The following is a 22,654-nucleotide window of genomic DNA, read 5'->3' on the forward strand; positions in this document are numbered from 1 at the left end:
TGAAAGGGTGCACATCTCAGGAATTTCGAATTTCCGAATTTTGAATTTCCGCATTCTGAATTTTTGAATTTCGGAAATTTGGAAATTCAAAATTTGAGAATCCGAAAATTCCAAAATCTGAAAAAAAATAAAGAAAATCAGTAAAATTCAAAATAATAACTAGCTATTAAATTATAGGTATTGGAATTTCCTTTCAAATTTGGCTGTTTGTGAACGTAACGAGTACAAATTTATCCGAAGTTACGAATTATCTGAAATAACGAATGCCGTATCTAAACGAATGGAATGTAACAATCTAATAATAATAAATAACAATAATAATAATAAAACCTTTTTATTATTATTATTAAATTTGAGGGTTAATAATGTGCTAAATATCAATCTTCTAATACTGCACAGTGCCCCAACGAACTAATATATAAATAGTGAAATAACATATAAATTCAATAAAAATTCTTCACCATAAAATGTAAATAACAAATACTTCCAACATACTGCCTGGTGTGACTGGTGAGATAAACACCAAATGATATAAATGATTCCACAGTCCAATAACCAAATAACAAAATAACAAAATTCAAGTCTTTGCTAATTAATTCATATATGCTGAATTATTTTCAAGCCTCAATGTGTGACTGCAGTGACAGAAGGTCAAATCAGAGTCTTTGCTGCTTTTTCACATATGCTGTATTGAATACGAGCCTCGCTGGGTTCCCGCAGCTAATACTCAGCTTAGGCCATGGTTTTTAACTTGTTTTTTTTTTTTTTTAATCCTAGTTTTATTCTAATACTCAGCTTAGGCCATGGTTTTTAACCTGTGTTTTTTTTTGTTTTAAAATGTTTTTTAATGAAAAGGTTTTATATGTTATTAAGATTGTATCTTGTATATATTGCATTGCCATTCTAATCAGGTACAGAATGCATATAATGACATGATGATGCATTGAACTCCCGTGTCACTACCGGCATGCACACTATGCTATAAATACTAAGCAAGTCCGTCACATGGTCACCCTTGAAAAAGTCACGTGTCTAGTGACGCAACGCATCGGGCGGAGCCAGTGACGTCACCCACAGTGCTTTATGTGTACTTTCGGCGTATGAGGAGTATCGATTTGTATGCAACTGACCACATTTATATGCGATCTTATATGCCAGAGGGTGGGTACTGAGAGAGGAGATCCTGGCAGAGGGAGGAGGTGGGAAGGCGCGGCTGGGGGGTTTGATTGACAGGAAGGGGCGGAGCTTGGTGTTTGGTTGACAGGAAGGGGTGGAGCTTGGTGTTTGATTAACAGGAAGGGGTGGGGTGTGTGAGGGACAGAGGTAGAAGAGGGGCGTACAGGCAGAGGGGACATCCATGGGGGTCCCAGTGATAGGATTGGATATCCTCCTGTAATTTATAGATTTGAAGTTCCTTTTCTGGCACTTTTTGTTTACAAGTAAAAATCTGTATTTTTGCTAGAAAATTACTTAGAACCCCCAAACATTATATATATATATATATATATATATATATATATATATATATATATATACACTTCTTCCAATTTTTCCGATTTTCGGTTGGCCAGTTTCTGATGAACTGACTGACATTTGAGTGGCCACAGAATACATTTCACATTATAATATTAGCATTGTAATAACAATATAAACAATAGCGATTTTTGATAATCCAATAAAGAAGGGGTCTCCTATGGGCGGGATAGTGGGAGGGGGAGGAATAGTGCCCCATCATTGGTATCAGTGGGAGGAATAGTGCCCCATCATTGGTGTTAGTGTGGGAAATATTGCCCCATCATTGGTGTCAGTGGGAGGAATAGTGCCCCATCATTGGTGTCAGTGTGGGAAATATTGCCCCATCATTGGTGTCAGAGGGAGCAATAGTGCCCCATCATTGGTGTCAGCGGGAGGAATAGTGCCCCATCATTGGTATCGGTGGGAGGAATAGTGCCCCATCATTGGTATCAGTGGGAGGAATAGTGCCCCATCATTGGTATCAGTGGGAGGAATAGTGCCCCCATCATTGGTATCAGTGGGAGCAATAGTGCCCCATCATTGGTATCAGTCGGAGGAATAGTGTCCCATCATTGGTATCGGTGAGAGGAATAGTGCCCCATCATTGGTATCGGTGGGAGCAATAGTGCCCCATCATTGGTATCAGTCGGAGGAATAATGCCACATCATTGGTATCGGTGGGAGGAATAGTGCCCCATCATTGGTATCAGTGAGAGGAATAGTGCCACATCATTGGTATCAGTGGGAGGAATAGTGCCACATCATTGGTATCAGTCGGAGGAATAGTGCCCCATCATTGGTATCGGTGGGAGGAATAGTGCCCCATCATTGGTGTCAGTGGACGAATAGTGCCCCATCATTGGTATCAGTGGGAGGAATAGTGCCCCATCATTGGTATCAGTGGGAGGAATAGTGCCCCATCATTACTGTACCAATGACACTGGCTGGGAAGGAGTGAACATCTTGGGGTTATAAATCAGTTAAAGCGGAGTTCCAGCCTGGGGGTGAAAAAAAAATTAAAGTCAGCAGCTACAAATAATATAAGGACACTTACCTGTCCAGGGAGCCCACGATGTCGGCACCCGAAGCCGACCCGTCCATCGGCTCCGGGTGGAGGCGCCGGCATCCTCTCTAAGGGAAACAGGAAGTGAAGCCTTGTGGCTTCACAGCCTATTTCCTACTGCGCATGCGTGAGTCGCACTGTGCCTTCTGAGTTCTGAATGGTCCCTGCTGTCCTCTGGGACCTGTGTGTATCTCCCAGAAGGCAGAGGGGGGAAAGGAGGAGGGGCCGCAAATGTCGTGGGTCGCCATGGTGCCTTTACACAGAAGTGGGAGCGGATACCTGTTTTTGACAGGTATCCACTCCCCCCTCCCCCGAAAGTTGCCAAATGTGACACTGGAGTGTGGGGGGGGGACAGATAAGCGGAGCTTCCATATTTGGGTGAAACTTCGCTTTAACTGTGTGCCTAACAAGTGTAAAGTGTGTGTATTGTGCTGCTTTTCACTGCAGATCGGTTTGTTTCTTTTCCCCGCTTTGCAGGGAAAAGAAACAAAGCGATCATTCCCTCTGTTCAGAGCCCTGTGTTGTTTGTCAACACAGGGCTCTGGGCCGTGATTGGACACAGCCGATCAGCAGGTTCCGGCCTTGAATCATTGGCCGGGATTTGCCGACAATCTCCCACTGTGTCAAATAACTGGGATGCGGGCAGGCCCGCACACGCTCCCCCACCCCTGGAAAATGCTTCCTACGTACGGGTACGTTATCGTGAATGCGGGGATATCAGGGATAGGGATATCCTGGACGAAAACCTTCTCCAGAGTGCTCAGGACCTCAGACCAACAAGACAATGACCCTTAGCACACAGCTGATATAACGAAGGAGTGGCTTCACAACAACCCCGTGACTGTTCTGGAATGGCCCAGCCAGAGCCCTGACTTCAACCCAATTGAGCATCTCTGGAGAGACCTAAAAATGGCTGTCCACCAACGTTTACCATCCAACCTCACAGAACTGGAGAGGATCTGCAAGGAGGAATGGCAGAGGATCCCCAAATCCAGGTGTGAAAAACTTGTTGCATCTTTCCCAAAAAGACTTATGGCTGTATTAGATCAAAAGGGGCTTCTACTAAATACTGAGCAAAGGATCTGAATACTTAGGACCATGTGATAGTTTAGTTTTTCTTTTTTAATAAATCTGCAAAAATGTCAACAATTCTGTGTTTTTCTGTCAATATGGGGTGCTGTGTGTACAATATGGGGTGCTGTGTGTACAATATGGGGTGCTGTGTGTACAATATGGGGTGCTGTGTGTACATTAATGAGGAAAGAAATGAACTTAAATGATTTTAGCAAATGGCTGCAATATAACAAAGAGTGAAAAATGTAAGGGGGTCTGAATATTTTCCGTCCCCACTGTATATATATATATATACACACATACATGATTCAGCAGTAAATTTACTACAGGGCAGTCATGAACTGCTTAAAAAAAAAAACAAATCCTTAGCATGGTGGAGAAAGGGGTAGAGACAAGCGAAGGCAAAAGATAAGTAAGTTCAACTTCACCTTTAATATGGATTCAAAATATTTTTTACAGAAGAAGCCTTTCATGAAGCAGGAATATAGTTTTGTTAGTAGATACTTTTTCTCTACATCTCATCTGAGGACTCATCTCGCTCCTGAAGGACCTTTAATCTTCCCTCTAGTAGGATGGCCCTTTGTTTGAGGCTTTTATGAGCAGAACTGTATTCCCGGAGCAAACGAGCAAAGCGAGTGTTTAGGATGTCCACATTGGATTCCAGAACCTCCAGTTTTTCTTCAGGAGATTTACCTTCCATCACATTTTTCTCCTTCGTCTCATCAAGCAGGCCTTCCTTGGTCAGTATTTCTCTTCCTCTCTCTTCCAAGATCTTCTTGGCATCTGGATACTCTACTAAAGCTTCCATCAGGTCATCCTTCGAAAGGCAGAAAAGGTCCGAGTACCCAAGGCTCCGAATACTGGCCGTCCTTCGATTTCCCATCTTACTCCCTTTGATGTTGAGGATACTAATCTCACCGAAACAACTCCCTGAAGTGAGAATAGCGTACTGAGTAATTCCATCCTCTCCGACAACAGCAAGCTTCCCCTCCTTGATGATGTACATCTCTCTACCGATGTCCCCTTTACGGCAGATGTAATCGCCGGGGCTGAAAACTTGAGGATGGAGTTTTAGAACCAACTCAACCAAGAGACCGGCTTCACAGTTCTGGAAGATCCGAACCTGGGACATAAGCATAAGGGTGTCAATCAGAGATGCTAATGAATCAGAAACTTAAAGCAGAACTCCAGGTATGGATTTTGTTGCATAGTTACATTGGTCCAGCTTGGCCCAATGTAAGTATACATATTCCATACCTTTGGGATCCCTGTGGAGGCCTTAAATCTCTGTAGCAGTCACAGCCACTACAATGATTGCCAGTGGCGTCGCTAGGGGGTGGCTTTTGGGGCTATAGCCCCGAATCTGGGGTCCATAGCCCTGAGTCTCTGCAGGGGTCCCCAAGGGATGGGGAGGCTCTCTGGGGACCCTGATGTTAGTGGGGGGCTCTCTGGGGACCCTGATGCAAGGGGGAGGCTCTCTGGGGACCCTGATGTAAGGGGGGGGCTCTCTGGGGACCCTAATGTAAGTGGGGCTCTCTGGGAACCCTGATGTAAGTGGGGGGCTCTCTGGGGACCCTGATGCAAGGTGGAGGCTCTCTGGGGACTCTGATGTAAGGAGGAGGCTCTTTGGGGACCCTGATGTAAGGAGGAGGCTCTCTGGGGACCCTGATGTGAGGGTGGCTCTCTGAGGACCCTGATGTAAGTGGGGGGCTCTCTGGGGATATATACACACACACGTATATTACTGTATATACATGTGTATGCCTGCCCAAGCGTATGACTTTCTTTACTACGCTGCTATAGGCTCTAGCCCCAGATCTTTTGTAGACCTAGCAACACCCCTGGTGATTGCCAATGTTCTCCAAATCTCAAGCCAAGGGAAGCGCCTACTATGATGCATAGTAACCACAGGGAGGGTGTTTGCTTGGCACAGGTACCATTCACAGTTTTCTCAATTAATGCAAGGCATTTTCTGACTGAATGAGGTGAAGATTGTGATGTTACCTCCCCACCTTGTACAATCAAAGAACACCTTATATATGCAAGGTGCTCTGTGAATGGTGAGTGTGCAATCCCTATTGCTTACTATACAGGAGGGCTTCCGCTTGGCAAGGAACCTGGAAGGCAGCAGCGATAAACTAGTGGATGTGTATTGAGGAGCGCCTAGTACAAACGTTCTTATCACTTAAAGGTCTTTTAAAAACAGCTTATTAGTTAAGAGCATCAAATACAGCCAACACGTTTCGGGGAAAAAGTGTGCCACTTCTTCAGGGCTTTAGCAATATTATTAGAATCACGATGGAATGACTTCAGAGACCAATTTTAAGGCAGGACTAGCGTCTCCTAAGGGCACTAAAAACAGGCAAATACCTATACCAATATACTGTAGGTATCACAATCAAATATTTTCTAAATCATATAAAAGTATTTGCTGTATCCTGGAAATTTGATATGAGAAAACATATATTTGAAAATGAAAGCAATGACCCACCTTTCTCAAAGTTTCCAGATGAACATTTATGGCTATTTCCGCTCTCAGTTTGGCAGGGAGATTCTTCAACACCTCCTTTTCATCCACTGTCTTTTCGTCTGTCCATACGTAGTCAAACCATCGGATGACTTTGGCCTCCAAATCCTTGCTTACTTTTCTAAACTGCATGTAATGCTTGATGGCATCTATTTTACCCTGGAACTCAGTCCTCGTGGCATTCATGTTTGAGATCATGGAGCCCACATTACCAACAATGGTGGCGAAGATCAGAACTCCAACCAAAAAGTCAAAAACGATGAAGACATACTCTGTGTCGGTCATGGGGGTTGGGGAATTCCCAATGGTGGTGAGAGTCAAAGTGGACCAGTACAGACAGTAGACATAGGCACGAGTTAGGTAACCATGTTCAGTATCAGTAATATTTGGGTAGACCCATGTATCTGTACCAAAACCAATGGCCTTAGATATGACATAATAAATGCAGGCATTCCAATGTATAATTAGTATAATGTACAAAACTAGGTTAATGATTCTAAAGATATTGGGGTAACTAGTCCGAGTCTCCGTCTGGTCGAAGCATTCAAACATGCGTGGAAAGTGCAGAAGTCTGTTGAAGCGCAGCTCTGGCCAATGCAGTCCAAGAGCAAAGTAACCGAGATCGGTTGGAAGGATAGAAAGTACATCCAGTTTAAACTGCAAGGTATGGATGTAGTTGTCACTTAGTATTTTTGTATCTCGGACCAACCTCCCCTGTTCCAAAAATCCTTAAATAAAAAGAGAAAAGGTTGGTAAGGTTGGAATTTTGCATGTTTACATGGTTATAATGTTCACAATATCTGACATTTTAGGAAATACACTATATTGTCAAAAGTATTGGGACGCCTGCCTTTAGATGCACATGAACTTTAAAAGCATCCCAGTCTTAGTCCGTAGGGTTCAATATTGAGTTGGCCCACCTTTTGCAGCTATAACAGCTTCAACTCTTCTGGTAAGGCTGTCCACAAGGTTTAGAAGTGTGTCTATGGGAATGTTTAACCATTCTTCCAGAAGCGCATTTGTGAGGTCAGGCACTGACGTTGGATGAGAAGGCCTGGCTTGCAGTCTCTGCTCTAATTCATCCCAAAGGTGTTCTATTGGGTTGAGTTCGGGTCTCTGCGCAGGCCAGTCAAGTTCCTCATCGCCAAACTTGCTCATCCTTGTCTTTATGGACCTTTGCACAGGGGCGCAGTCATATTGGAACAGGAAGGGGCCATCCCCAAGCTGTTCCCACAAAGTTGGGAGCATGAAATTGTCCAAAATGTCTTGGTATGCTGACGCCTTAAGAGTTTCCCTTCACTGGAACTAAGGGGCCAAGCCCAACTCCTGAAAAACAACCCCACACCATAATCCCCCCTCCACCAAATGATGTGGACCACTGCACAAAAAAAAGGTCCATAAAGACTCTTAAGTTGTCAGCATACCAAGACATTTGGAGACAATTTCATGCACCCACCTTTGTGGGAACAGTTTGGGGATGGCCCCTTCCTGTTCCAACATGACTGCGCACCAGTGCACAAAGCAAGGTCCATAAAGACATGGATGAGCGAGTTTGGGGTGGAGGAACTTGACTGGCCTGCACAGAGTCCTGACATCAACCCGATAGAACACCTTTGGGATGAATTAGAGCGGAGACTGCGAGCCAGGCCTTTCTTGTCCAACATCAGTGCCTCAAAAATGCACTTCTGGAAGAATGGTCAAATATTTCCATAGACACACTCCTAAACCTTGTGGACAGCCTTCCCAGAGAAGTTGAAGCTGTTATAGCTGCAAAGGTTGGGCCAACTCAATTTTGAACCCTACGGTCTAGGACTGGAATGCCATTAAAGTTCACGTGCATGTAAAGGCAGGCGTCCCAATACTTTTGACAATACAGTGTAAGAATCAATGCAGAAAATGTATTCTGACATCATAGTACTGTATAAAAGACAGTAACAACAGTTTCTAGAAACCCAACTCCAGCGGAAACTTTTTATTTCATCTTGGATAACGTGGGGAAGGGGTAAAGCCCCATCAAGTTTCTATTGCCATTTTTGTTCTCGTTAGAGAGAATTCCCATAATTTCTGTTTATGAATGAAAGGAAATCTCTCCAAACACTAAAGATGACCACACATCTTCTCGAAGCCCAAATTCACTTTGGCAGCTTTTGCCTACTCACCTTCTCTTCATCCCTGTCCCTCGCTGACTCAGCACTCTGAAATCCAGTTCCCCTGACCAGCATCATTCACCCAACTTCCTAGGCTGTTATGGCCTCTCTGATTAAGCCCCTATCGGGCAAAATATCATACGACGTCGTCCCAGAACAAGAGAGCCGCTGCTGCCCGCCTGTAATTTGTCAATACGGCAGGCGTGAGGTGGTTCAACATCTGTAAACACGTAACCACTAGAACCTTGTTTGAAAACAAATGCACACGCGGACCTGAGTCAAGTGGGGGGGGATCTCGGAGCTCTATGTCCTCTTCAACAATCTTACAGACTAAACCTTCATACCAAACAGCATGGGAATCAGGTCTAGGCGAGACTATAGAGGAGGAGGTTTGGGGGCAGTGGTCGAGCATGGTCTACAGGGGAATATTCAATACTTCCCTGGTGGAAGGGAATTACAAGGTGCTGTCCAGATGGTACCTGGTTCTGGTGAGGCTGGCGAGATCGTACCCTGGCACTTCACCCCTTTGCTTCAGAGGACAAGAGGGTACTATGTTCCATTTCTGGTGGTCCTGTCCTAAGGTCCAGCACTTTTGGATCAGAATATTCACTCTGGTCTATTCATCGACAGGACAAAATCTACCTAAGAAATACTGAGACGGCGCTGTTTGCGGACCTGCTGGACGAGATCCATAGACATCTTCGAACTCTCATCTTCTTTATTTTCTCAGCAGCTACAATTAAAATAGCGCGAACATGGAAAACCCCAGTGGTCCATCTTGCGCTAGTAAAGCATAAACTTTCTTGGATCATGGTCAATGAAAAATTGAGACAGACAAGCCAGATTTGACAGGGTGTAGTCCCCCTGGATTAAGTACCTCCAAGCTCCATAATTTCTAGAACTGGATAGTAGGGGGCCTAGGCCGAGGGCAATGACTCCTGCTTTGGATTTCTCACCTTTATTCTTCTCCTTTTCTCTTTTTTCCTTCTTCTCCCCCCTTCTTTTTTATCTTATTTTACTTATTTTTATATTTTTTTCTCCTCTTTTTTTTCTCTTTTATGTTCAACGATTTATCTTATGGATGCAAATGGAGAGTGCTGGAGCCTCTCATTTCTTGATGTCCATATGGGAGCTACAGTATCTCACAAAAGTGAGTACACCCCTCACATTTTTGTAAATACCGGTAATTTTATTATATCTTTTCATGTGACAACACTGAAGAAATGACACTTTGCTACAATGTAAAGTAGTGAGTGTACAGCTTGTATAACAGTGTAAATTTGCTGTCCCCTCAAAATAACTCAACACACAGCCATTAATGTCTAAACTGCTAGCAACAAAAGTGAGTACACCCCTAAGTGAAAATGTCCAAATTGGGCCCAAATTGTTAATATTTTGTGTGGCCACCATTATTTTCCAGCACTGCCTTAACCCTCTTGGGCATGGAGGTCACCAGAGCTTCACAGGTTGTCACTGGAGTCCTCTTCCACTCCTCCATGACGACATCACGGAGCTGGTGGATGTTAGAGACCTTTGCGCTCCTCCAACTTCCGTTTGAGGATGTCCCACAGATGTTCAATAGGGTTTAGGTCTGGAGACATACTTGGCCAGTCCATCACCTTTACCCTCAGCTTCTTTAGCAAGGCAGTGGTTGTCTTGGAGGTGTGTTTGGGGTCATTATCATGTTGGAATACTGCCCTGCTGCCCATTCTCCGAAGGGAGGGAATCATGCTCTGCTTCACTATGTCACAGTACATGTTGGTATTCATGGTTCCCTCAATGAACTGTAGCTCCCCAGTGCCGGCAGCATTCATGCAGCCCCAGACCATGACAATCCCACCACCATGCTTGACTGTAGACAAGACACACTTGTCTTTGTACTCCTCACCTGGTTGCCGCCACACACGCTTGACACCATCTGAACCAAATAAGTTTATCTTGGTCTCATCAGACCACAGGACATGGTTCCAGTAATCCATGTCCTTAGTCTGCTTGTCTTCAGCAAACTGCGGGCTTTCTTGTGCATCATCTTTAGAAAATAATTCCTTCTGGGAAGACAGCCATGCAGACCAATTTGATGCAGTGTGCGGCATATGGTCTGAGCACTGACAGGCTGACCCCTCATCCTTTCAACCTCTGCAGCAATGCTGGCAGCACTCATACGTCTATTCCCCAAAGACAACCTCTTGATATGACGCTGAGCACGTGACCTCAACATCTTTGGTGGACCATGACGAGGCCTGTTCTGAGTGTAACCCGTCCTGTTAAACCGCTGTATGGTCTTGGACACCGTGCTGCAGCTCAGTTTCAGGGACTTGACAATCTTCTTATAGCCTAGGCCATCTTTATGTAGAGAAACAATTCTTTTTTTCAGATCCTCAGAGAGTTCTTTGCCATGAGGTGCCATGTTGAACTTCCAGTGACCAGTATGAGAGAGTGAGAGCGATAACGCCAGATTTAACACACCTGCTCCCCATTCATACCTGAGACCTTGTAACACTAACGAGTCACATGACAACGGGGAGGGAAAATGGTTAATTGGGCCCAATTTGGACATTTTCACTTAGGGGTGTACTCGCTTTTGTTGCCAGCGGTTTAGACATTAATGGCTGTGTGTTAAGTTATTTTGAGGGGACAGCAAATTTACACTGTTATACAAGCTGTACACTCACTACTTTACATTGTAGCAAAGTGTCATTTCTTCAGTGTTGTCACATGAAAAGATATAATAAAATATTTACAAAAATGTGAGGGGTGTACTCACTTTTGTGAGATACTGTATGTAAAATAACTCTAAGTACCTGATCAACTTTGGTGATAAGGGCCCCGATCTTGAGCTATACTAATGGCACTACAGCCTGATCTAACGTTGCGGAGAAGTCATAATTATTCCGTTCAGGCCCAAGCGGGCAATAACCAAATTCAACTGTATTTACCATTATAACTATTTTTACATTACAGCCATATGGATCAGACACTTGGTCACCTTTTGAGAGTGCATGGATCTTTCTGTACTGATATACTATTTGTACCCTAAGAAATTTGTTAAACTTTTGAATAAAAACCTATTGCAAACAATCATTTGTAAACGCCCAGACATGAAGCTGCATGGACATGGAGGGGCATTTAGAGGCAAAAAAAAAGGCAAAAGTCAAACTCCCTTTAAAAGGTGGTGTTTTTGACACCCAGCGTGTATGAGGCCTAAAAAGTATGGGGACGCGAAATATGTATTGAATGCTGCAAGCCTCTGGGTGTGGCTGGGTATCACTGTTGGGAGATGAGGGTTCTACGGCGGGTTAGTGGACTCTACAACAGATATGATGGCCCTGTAGGGGATTCGATTTCTGGAGGAGGGTCTGGAGGAAGCTGTGATAATCAGATCTCTGAAGGGGGGCTGGGGTTTCTCCAGAAGGCTGTGGACTTTGCAGGGACACTGTGGGCGACTGGACGATGCTTCAGGGGCTAGGGGGTACGGGGTGGGGGTTAAGGGCAAGGTGGGATAATGTTGGGGTTAAGGAAGTTATGGAGGGCTGAAGGTTCTGCAGTAGGCGAGAGGGTACTGTGTAGCACCCTCTAGTGTGCTAGAAGTTGATGTACATAGTTAGTAGTAAGTGTAGGTAAATTTAACTTGGCTGAAAGCCAGGCTGAGTTGAATCTGGGTCAGGGCTGAGTGATTTAGGGAGGCTGGATGATTCAATGGACAGCATCTCTGGCGCCTTCCTCTGCTTTCTGGAACCTTGGAGAAGCTTCTAGAAGTGGTGGGCGGGGGCTAGGAGAAGCCGCTTGACATATTTATGAGGTCCCGACCAATCCCCAGCAGAAAGGGGCTGGAAGGGGGCCTATTTACCTCATAAATTATGCATATGAGTTAGACCAGCAGGGGCAGTTGGGGGAAGATGGAAATGGAATGCTGAGGAGGCTGTCGGTGGACCTTGAGGATGCCCCTTAGTCTGGGATGGGGAGAGGGGGGTGACCTCGAGCCTGGTGCTCGGGTGCTGGAGGAACCCTCTACAACACTGGTTCTCAACCTCAGTCCTCAAGTCCCCAACAGGCCATGTTTGCAGGTTTTCCTTTATCTTGCACAGGTGCTTTAAATCAAAGTCAATGGCTTGGTAATTTGGACAGTTTTTTTTCATCTAAGAGAAACTCCAAAAGCATGGCCTGTTGGGGGTACTTGAGGACCGAGGTTGAGAACCACTGCTCTACAACACACGGTGGAATCCTATCCTGGAGGCACGGGGGGCAAAAAGAGGATGGAGGGAGAGAGTCAGCACGTTTGGGATATCTCCTGAGGAGTCAGCCGGGTGGGCTGGTGAGTGCTTCAGTATGGAGAGGACTGCGGAGAAGTTAGCCAAGAGGGCTAGTGAAAGGGGCAGCTGCAGCCAGGTGGATTGGCAGTGCCTGAAGAGGTGGTGCTGGGATCAGTAGCCACAGGGAGGTAAAGCTGGACACTGACTTTTTTGCTACACACTTAAAGGGGGGCCTCAGGTTCCTGCCTGTAAAGAGCTATTGCTTCTAATCTGACTGCTCTGTCTGATCCTCAAAAAAGTGTGCCGGATGGAATTCTGCAAGCAAGTTAGTGCTAGAGGAAGAGAAGGAGTGTATATAGAATGCATATAGGAGAAGTTGCTCCTGAAGTTGCTTTGAAGTCAAGTGGGCATCCCATCATTTCCCCATCCATATCCAAGTTCTAAACACTCAATAAAACAAAAACAAAAAAAACACTGGACTGTTCTTGTGACTCCCTAGGGGGTGCGCTACGTGTACAACAGGGAGCAATGTGAGAGGTTGTGGGCCTCAGGGGCATTGTGCTTCACCATGAAAGTTTGGGAGTCACTATGGGAGCTAGGAGGCACCGTGGGAGGTTAGGGGATCTTCAGCTGGCTGGAGGCCCTGTAGAGCAAAGCCATGACCCAGCATTGGACACACCTGGTGGTTGAGGACCACTGGTCCAGATAACTTGAGTATCATAGAAGTCCCTTACTGGCAGTTTTTTTTTTTAACATATACAAAGAGCAAACATTGATGTTTAACACGGTACAATACTCAACTACTGCTAGACGTAGCAGCAAAGGCTCACATGATTTAGTCTTATAAACTTATTTATTAGTAGCTGTCGAAAATCACCTGTACGGAATCGGATTATGATGTCCATGATGTATATGATGTCACAAATATAGTGCAGGGTAAGCCACACTATAATATAACTGGTTTGAAGGTCATTAAAGCAGGCCCTGCCAAAAAACAAGGAACAACAATTATTTGGAGGAAAGCTATAACAGAAAAAGGCTGTACAGTGCCTTGATAAAGTATTCATACCCCTTAAAATCATCCACATTTTGGCACGTTACAACCAAAACCGTAAATGTATTTTATTGGGATTTTATGTGATAGACCAACACAAAGTGACACATAGTTGTAAAGTGGAAGGAAAGTGATAAATAATTTTCCAAATTAAAGTGTAATTTAATCTCAGAATAAATACAGCTGCCCTGTGAAACCCTCAGAGGTTTGTAAGAGAACCTTAGCGAACAGACAGCATAATAAAGGCCAAGGAACACACCAGACAGGTTAGGGATAAAGTTGTGTAGAAGTTTAAAGAGGAAGTAAACCCTAATGGGTTTTACTTCCTCTTTTGCTCACTGCAAAGCCTGCAAATTATACTAGCCCATTATGTGACACTTACCTGCAAACAAATCCATCGCTGTCCCCTGTGCAGGCTGCGTCCATCTTCGCCCCTCTTCTTTCCAGGGGCCGTGAACCACGGCTCTGTGATTGTCCGGAGATCACTCCCACGCATGCGTGCGGGAGCCGTCAGTAACGGCAAACGCTGGGGAAGAAACGGCCCAGAGGTCCATTTCTTTACAGCGCATGTGCCGATTACATCATCGGCGCACTACAAGTGAAATATCTCCTAAACAGCGCACGTTTAGGAGATATTTCCACTACCTATAGGTAAGCCTTATTCTAGGCTTACCTATAGTTAAAAGTCAGGAGGGAGGGTTTACAACCACTTTAAAGCAGGGTTAGGTTATAAAAAAATATCCCAAGCTTTGAACATCTCACAGAGCTCTGTTCAATCCATCATCTGAAAATGGAAAGAGTATGGCACAACTGCAAACCTACCAAGACATGGCCATCCACCTAAACTGACTGGCCGGGCAAGGAGAGCATTCATCAGAGAAGAGCCAAGAGGTCCATGGTAACTCTGGAGGAGCTGCAGAGATCCACAGCTCAGGTGGGAGAATCTGTCCACAGGACAACTATTAATCATGTTCTCCACAAATCTGACCTTTATGGAAGAGTGACAAGAAGAAAGACATTGTTGAAAGAAAGCCATAAGAAGTCCCACTTGCAGTTTTCGAGAAGCCATGTGGGGGACACAGCAAACATGGGGAAGAAGGTGCTCTGTTCAGATGAGACCAAAATTGAACTTTTTGGCCTAAAAGCAAAACGTTATGTGTGGCGGAAAACTAATACTGAACATCACCCTGAACACCCCATCCCCACCGTGAAACATGGTGGTGGCAGCATCATGTTGTGGGGATGCTTTTCTTCAGCAGGGACAGGGAAGCTGGTCAGAGTTGATGGGAAGATGGATGGAGCCAAATACAGGGTAATCTTAGAAGAAAATCTGTAAAGCCCCATACACACATATCAGATTTTCTGCTGAGTTTTTCCTTCAGATTTACCAAAACCATATAATATGAGGTCAAACCTTAGGAGTTTCAATGTGTATGCAATCAGGCAGGCCCTTGCACTACATGGTTTTGGTAAATCTGAAGGAAACCTCAGCAGAAAATCTGGGGCTTTAGAGTCTGCAAAAGACTTGAGACTGGGGGGGAGGTTCACCTTCCAGCAGGACAACGACCCTAAACATACAGCCAGAGCTACAATGGAATGGTTTACATCAAAGCATATTCATGTGTTATGCCCCGTACACACAGTCGGACATTCCGACAACAAAATCCTAGGATTTTTTCCGACGGATGTTGGCTCAAACTTGTCTTGCATACACACGGTCACACAAAGTTGTCGGAAAATCCGATCATTCTGAACGCAGTGACGTAAAACATGTAGGTCGGGACTATAAACGGGGCAGTAGCCAATAGCTTTCATCTCTTTATTTATTCTGAGCATGTGTGGCACTTTGTCTGTCGGATTTGTGTACACACGATCGGAATTTCCGACAACGGATTTTGTTGTCGGAAAATTTTATATCCTGCTCTCAAACTTTGTGTGTTGGAAAATCCGATGGAAAATGTGTGATGGAGCCTACACACGGTCGGAATTTCCGACAACAAGGTCCTATCACACATTTTCCGTCGGAAAATCTGCCCGTGTGTACGGGGCATTAGAATGGCCCAGTCACAGTCCAGACCTAAATCCAATTGCGAATCTGTGGCAAGACTTGAAAATTGCTGTTCACAGACGCTCTCCATCCAATCTGACAGAGCTTGAGCTATTTTGCAAAGAAGAATGGGCAAAAATGTCCCTCTCTAGATGTGCAAAGCTGGTAGAGACATCCCCAAAAAGACTTGCAGCTGTAATTGCAGTGAAAGGGGGTTCTACAAAGTATTGACTCAGGGGGGCACCATACAAATGCCCCCCCACACTTTTCACATAGTTATTTGTAAAAAAAAATTGAAAACCATTTATTATTTTCCTTCCACTTCACCATTATGTGCCACTTTGTGTTGGTCTATCTGACAGGGGTCCTCAAACTACGGCCCTCCAGTTGTTCAGGAACTATAATTCCCATCATGCCTAGTCATGTCTGTGAAAGTCAGAGTTTTGCAATGCCTCATGGGACTTGTAGTTCCGCAGCAGCTGGAGGGCCGCAGTTTGAAGATCCCTGGTCTGTCACATAAAATCCCAATAAAATACATTTACGTTTTTTGGTTGTAACATGACAAAATGTGGAAAATTTCAAGGGGTGTGAATACTTTTTCAAGGCACTGTATGTAAATGTATGATGAGTGGTCCATTTATATAAAAAAAAAAAAATTGGCATAGCTGTTCATCCATTGGAAACTGTTCATTTGGTGAAAAAATTAGGTAAAACGGAATGTTCTCAGTTTATATTCTCTGCAGATCGAATGTAGGAAGAGGGGAAATACCACCATATGGCCATTGGCCACTGTTGGTCATTATACGGTTCTGAAAAACAAAAAGCTGTACTTCACCTTTTAGATTGCAACCCAGACTTAGCTCACTATTAATAGGAACCAATTATACAGCACAGGCGCGGCTATGACATAAAGCCACCGATAATACCATTTCCCTGAAGGATCAAGCACAAATCTTTCAGATAAATTCGCTCTGTAATTAAAAATAAAAACACATGTTAAAGCTCAACTGAACTGTCAGATGAAAGCAGCTGAATAAATTTCAGGTGCATCAAAAAATAAAAAATAAAAAGTTGTACAAAATCTTCCAGTTGGTTCTCTTTAGAAAGTAGCCACAGCCAGAGAAAAAATGCCTCTTCCCTGCCAGCATGCTGTAGAGAAGGACCCTTGCTATTAGTGGGGAAGCAGTAGTCTCTACGCAGGGGTCCAGCACGTCACCCTGCTGAGTCTGAGCCAGAGCTCTCCAATCAGCAAATCTCATGCTTCCTGCTGATTGGAGAGTTCTAGCTCTGACTTAGCAGAGCTCTAGTTGAAGCATGCTTTAGAACAGGGGGGTCCAGACTGCAGCCTGCGGGTTGGATGTGGCCCTTTGCTTGTCTTTATCTGACCCTTGGAGCGCTATTCCCTCCACTGATACAAGGCGCTATTCCTTCCAGCGACACCAGCAATGGGGCACTATTCCTCCCACTGACACCAATGATGGGGCACTATTCCTCCCACTGATACCAATGATGGTGCACTATTCCTCCCACTGATACCAATGATGGGGCACTATTCCTCCCACTGATACCAATGATGGGGCACTATTCCTTCCACTGATACCAATGATGGGGTACTATTCCATCCACTGATACCAATGATGGGGCACTATTCCTCCCACTGATACCAATGATGGGGCACTATTCCTCCCATTGATGCCAATAATGGGGCACTATTCTTACCACTGATACCAATGATGGGGCACTATTCCTTCCACTGATACCAATAATGGGGCACTATTCCTGCCACTGACATCAATGATAGGGCACTATTCCACCCACTGATACCAATGATGGGGTACTATTCCCCCCACTGACAACAATGATGAGGTACAATTCCTTCCACTTCCACCAACAATGGGGCACTATTCCTCCCACTGATACAAATGATGGGGCACTTTTCCTCCCTCTGACACCAATGATGGGGCACTATTCCTCCCTCTGACACCAATGATGGGGCACTATTCCTCCCTCTGACACCATTGATGGGACACTATTCCTCCCACTGACCCCAATGATGGGGCACTATTCCTCCCTCTGACACCAATGACGGGGCACTATTCCTCCCACTGACACCAATGATGGGGCACTATTTCTCCCACTGACCCCAATGATGGGGCACTATTCCTCCCTCTGACACTAATGACGGGGCACTATTCCTCCCTCTGACACCAATGATGGGGCACTATTCCTCCCACTGACACCAATGACGGGGCACTATTCCTCCCTCTGACACCAATGATGGGGCACTATTCCTCCCACTGACACCAATGATGGGGCACTATTCCTCCCACTGACATCAATGATTTTTCAAGCATTTTCTACTCCCAATGGCTACATGGTGATTGTCAGCTGTCTACAAACTTTTGTTTAGAAGTGGGTATATACAGTATTTTTTATCTTACTGTTGGTTTGTCTTGCTTTCTACTTTTGTATCTTGATTTTCTTTCCCCTTTCCAGCATTTGCCTCTGCGGCTTGCCCTTCAGGTCCACGGAATCGGTCTAGAAAGGAATCGGGCCTTTGATCTTGATCATGTAGGCTCCGGTGGGCCCACTCCCGCAAGACCACCACTAGGCGCACTATCCTAAAAAAAAGTTACATGAAAAAGTCTGATCAGCCAGTGGAGTTCTGTAAGCAAAACCTGTAGATAAAGCAAGATGAAGACCAGATCAGATCAACAAGTGTGTCCATATTTTATCTATAACTAGACTTACTAGGATGGCCCCCCCAAGAGGACTTGTGGACATCTTACAATGGTAAAACATTCCCCCATGGCCAGCATTCACTTTCTTTTTATGGTTATTATGTATATTTCCCTTTATGGCATATTTGAAACTCTTTGTAACTTATTTTTCGCATATAGTATTATTTCATGTGACTTTTGGGATTGCTTCCTTTCAACAAGTATTGTTTCATTATTTTTATATTACTGGCTGGTATAAGATCTAAAGTCTTGTCCTCAAGTATTGGGGGGGTGTTACGCTTATATTATATTGGGTAAATGCTTCTGTGTGGATATATACTGGTGGAGATACTTTCTTTTTTAAGGTTTTTTTATAGCTTAGATCAGGGGTGTCAAACTCAATTTCATTGTGGGCCACATCAGCATTATGATTGTCCTCAAAAGGGCTGGTTTTATCTGTAAGATTAGATGTCCAGCGCATCCCCTCCCCTTACATTAGATGTCAAGAGCCAACCCACCATCAGAAGTTGAGTCCCCTGCTCTCCCTAACATCACAGTGCACCCCCTTTCCTTATGCTGCTGCTGGGAAGAAGCTGGATGCATTGTTTGAGAGCAGAAAGTAGGGGTCTGGAGGAGGACCAGAGGGGGGCTGGAGCTCTCCTGCAGCTGCAGGAGAGGTGCAAGGTCCACACGAAATGGCCTGGAGGGCCGGATTCAGCCCACGGGCCTTGTGTTTGACACCTTTGGCTTACAGCTATTTGATATTTTTATCAAGGAAGGAAGGACAAGCAGCGCATATGTATCATTCCACAATCTTACAATATTGCACCTGAAGGGGTTTCAAAGGTACCTCAGGTACGTGACAGACCATCCAAGGGTTAATATTGCAGCCCACCGAAGACCTCCCGGTACCGTGAGACAACTCAATGAACACAAGATACACGGAGTGAGTTCAAAGAAGTGTCTGCCTTTTATTGGGTGTGTATACAGCTTATATTTGGTTAAACTTACCAATCAAAATAGGGAAGGGGGGAGTGGTTGGTAAAGGAATATATTGATATTAACATATCAGCAATATATGGTTATACAGGCCTATGACCCCCAAAACATAAGGTTACAAAAGTGAATAGGCCATCTGGCCATGAGTCAGAAGTCATGGATCCTGTACCATGGTCCATAGTAGATATGTGCGCTGTCAATAAATTTGTTTCGTTTTGTTCCGTTCCATTTCGCATTAGAATTAATTCGTATTTCGTAATTCGTGTCTGAAATTTCGTTCGAAATACGAATTTCCGTTGGGTTCGTTAACTTTTCGTAACAATTACGAATGTTCGTTATGATGAATTTATCATTATTAGGGGCTCCCACCACCCCTGTGCTGTGCTGACTTCCTGGGTTTTTAAATTTTAGGTTTGTTAACTTTTTGTAACAATTACGAATGTTTGTTAGGAATTGGGATCCGAAATTCGTAAATTAAATTTCGTATTTCGTACAAAATTCGGAAGCATAGCAATTCGTATTTCGGATCCTCCCGAATGTACGAATTTACGAAAATTCGTACGAATTTTCGATTCGTATGAAAGTAATCGCACATGTCTAGTCCATAGCCCATAGAACAAGGAACAGGAAAAGACAGGCCAAACCACATATTATATATATGTAGTATAAATGCTTATGCAAGCTGTCTTCTTATGTACTCTTGCAAAATGCAGTTACAAGCTGGAATGACAGAATAAGCTAAAAACTCAAGTCTTTAACTTAAGTTAAAGTTATATGAACTTATAATCATTCAAGATGGAGTCACTTTGGTTTGGTCATATTACTACAATCCCCTCATTAAGTCATGAAGGTGACTTACTTCTCATTGTGACATACTCATCTTGGTGACCATAATAAACGTTGAGGTACATCTTATTAGCTACTAAAACCGAATCACTTATTAAGCATGTGTAGTACATCATCTGTGTAATACATAACCAATTCTATGCAAAAAATATCAATGTGTCTTGAATAAAATAACTCAAACCCTTATGCAAAAAAAAATGATCACGGTGGGACACACTGAGCGGTTGAGTTCCCATGTTAAGTCAATAGCCTATCAAGAATTAGGTCTAATGGAGCCAAGCCAGGGGTAGCTAACTGGCATCCCTAGATCTTACTGAACCGGGTCGGGCTGCCTCTATGCTGATATATACAAGCACTCATATCTCAAAGTTAATCCCATATTGGCTAACCACATCTCTAAAGTTGGAGAGGTTTGAGAGATCCAATGTTGCAAGATCAGCTTTCGAGCTTGGAACAGTGCTCTGGGCAGTGCATATTTGTCTGCTATAACCTCATCCAGTATACGCAATAAGCACGGTTTAGGGTCAAGAGAGACGGTTACTTGAAAAGCATTGTTGATGGTGTTTACTATGCCAGTCCAAAAGCGGTGCAACTTTGGGCACCGCCAAAGGAGATCAGGTCCCCATTAGCTCCCTTGCATCCCGCACACAATGGGTCTGGGCGGAGTCCAAGAGCAAACAATCTAAGTGGGGTACGATGAACCCTCAATAATATATATAGATGAGTCATTTTAACCACTTGCAGACCAGCCACCGTCATCAGGCCCTTTAAGCGGGATAGCAGGCGCGCACCTGCTGCACAGCGGGGGAGCCGATGCTCGTGACCAGTGGTCGCGATGACCGCCGGCCACGAGCGATCGCGGGCACGAGAGGCAGAACAGGGACACGTGTGTGTAAACACACAAATCTCTGTTCTGTGAGGAGTGCAGAGAGAGATTGTGAGTTCCTACGAGCTAGGAACCACGATCTCTCATCTCCCCTAGTCAGTCCCCTCCCCCCCTTCAGTTAGAACACACACATACGGTAGGAAACACAGTTAACCCCTTGATCGCCCCCTAGTGTCAACCCCTTCCCTGTCAGTGACATTTACACAGTAATCAGTGAATTTTTATAGCACTGATAAATGCCAATGGTCCCAAAAATGTGTCAAAAGTGTCCGATGTGTCCGCCATAATGTCGCAGTCCCGATAAAAATCTCAGATCGCTTTCATTACTAGTAAAAAAAAAAAAAAAATAATAAAAATGTCATAAAGATTTTTGACACCCTAGGTGAAACCTCATTTTTCCGCCCCCCGGCTCCACCCATGACTGCACCCTCTTTTCCCTGCCCATGTATACCCCACCTTTTTAATGAAGCACCCATCGAATGTGGCCTTACCAGTGCCCATCAAATGTGGCCTCACCAGCGCCCATCAAATGCAGCCTCACCAGCGCCCATCAAATACAGCTTCACCAGCGCCCATCAAATGCGGCCTCACCAGCGCCCATCAAATGTAGCCTCACCAGCACCCATCAAATGTGGCCTCACCAGCGCCAAATCAAATGCAGCCTCACCAGCGCCCTATCAAATGCAGCCTCACCAGCGCCCTATCAAATGCAGCCTCACCAGCGCCCTATCAAATGCGGCCTCACCAGCGCCCATCAAATGTTGCCTCACCAGCGCCCATCAAATGCAGCCTCACCAGCGCCCATCAAATGCAGCCTCACCAGCACCCTATCAAATGCGGCCTCACCAGCGCCCATCAAATGCGGCCTCACCAGCGCCCATCAAATGCGGCCTCACCAGCACCCACCAAATACTGCTTCACCAGCGCCCATCAAATGTAGCCTCACCAGCGGCCTATCAAATGCAGCCTCACCAGCGCCCATCAAATGTGGCCTCACCCTTACGGCACATGTGAATATTTGTGAATATATGCCCTGTAATATTCCTGCATATTTAATTGTGATGTTACATAATGTATTTGACCTTCTGTGGCTATATGTACCCGATTGACTTGTAAAATGTGTTTTATATTAATAAAGTTGGTTTTTTCCAAGTAAAAAAAAAATGTGGCCTCACCAGTGCCCATCAAATGTAGCCTCACCAGCGCCCATCAAAGGCAGCCTCACCAGCGCCCATCAAAGAATGTTTGCTTGCTTCCATTCATTCGGGAGTCAGGACACAGACACAATCCTCCGCCGCCTCTGCGCCTCTGACACTATGTGCGAACGGAGCGGCGGCTGCCTGCTGATGCTTAGACTTAGTTGCTTGCTGCATAGAGAAGAGAGTAGGAACACCAGTGGCCGGGTGCCCTAGGCAGCAGGGCGCCTTAGGCGGCTGCCTAGTTTGCCTAGTGGTAGCACCAGCCCTGGCTGCTTGTCCTTCCTTCCTTGATACTATTATTGGGGATTTCACTGATATTTTAGCAGC

General features: G+C 44.8%; 1 protein-coding gene across 1 annotated transcript; it reads right to left on the reverse strand.

Moving 5' to 3' along the window:
• Window positions 1–4,163: 4,163 nt before the first annotated feature.
• On the reverse strand, window positions 4,164–9,025 carry LOC141145950 (cyclic nucleotide-gated channel alpha-2-like). Its single transcript, XM_073632741.1, has 3 exons — window positions 8,980–9,025; window positions 6,144–6,907; window positions 4,164–4,775 (listed from the first exon to the last, which is right to left on the reverse strand). Exons 1-3 carry the CDS (start codon window positions 9,023–9,025, stop codon window positions 4,164–4,166), a joined length of 1,422 nt encoding a protein of 473 aa, XP_073488842.1.
• Window positions 9,026–22,654: the final 13,629 nt, after the last annotated feature.

Source organism: Aquarana catesbeiana, linkage group LG05, assembly GCF_042186555.1.
Source record: "Aquarana catesbeiana isolate 2022-GZ linkage group LG05, ASM4218655v1, whole genome shotgun sequence".
In the NCBI taxonomy this organism is placed as follows: domain Eukaryota; kingdom Metazoa; phylum Chordata; class Amphibia; order Anura; family Ranidae; genus Aquarana; species Aquarana catesbeiana.

Bases quoted from the DNA above. Each gene is read 5' to 3' on its own strand.
- LOC141145950 (XM_073632741.1), bottom strand. From the start codon at position 9,025: ATGTCTATGGATCTCGTCCAGCAGGTCCGCAAACAGCGCCGTCTCA. The intron at 6,908-8,979 runs GTATTTCTTAGG...TTTTTATTTAAG, and splicing joins CCGCAAACAGCGCCGTCTCA to GATTTTTGGAACAGGGGAGG. The intron at 4,776-6,143 runs GTGGGTCATTGC...CTTATGTCCCAG, and splicing joins ATCTGGAAACTTTGAGAAAG to GTTCGGATCTTCCAGAACTG.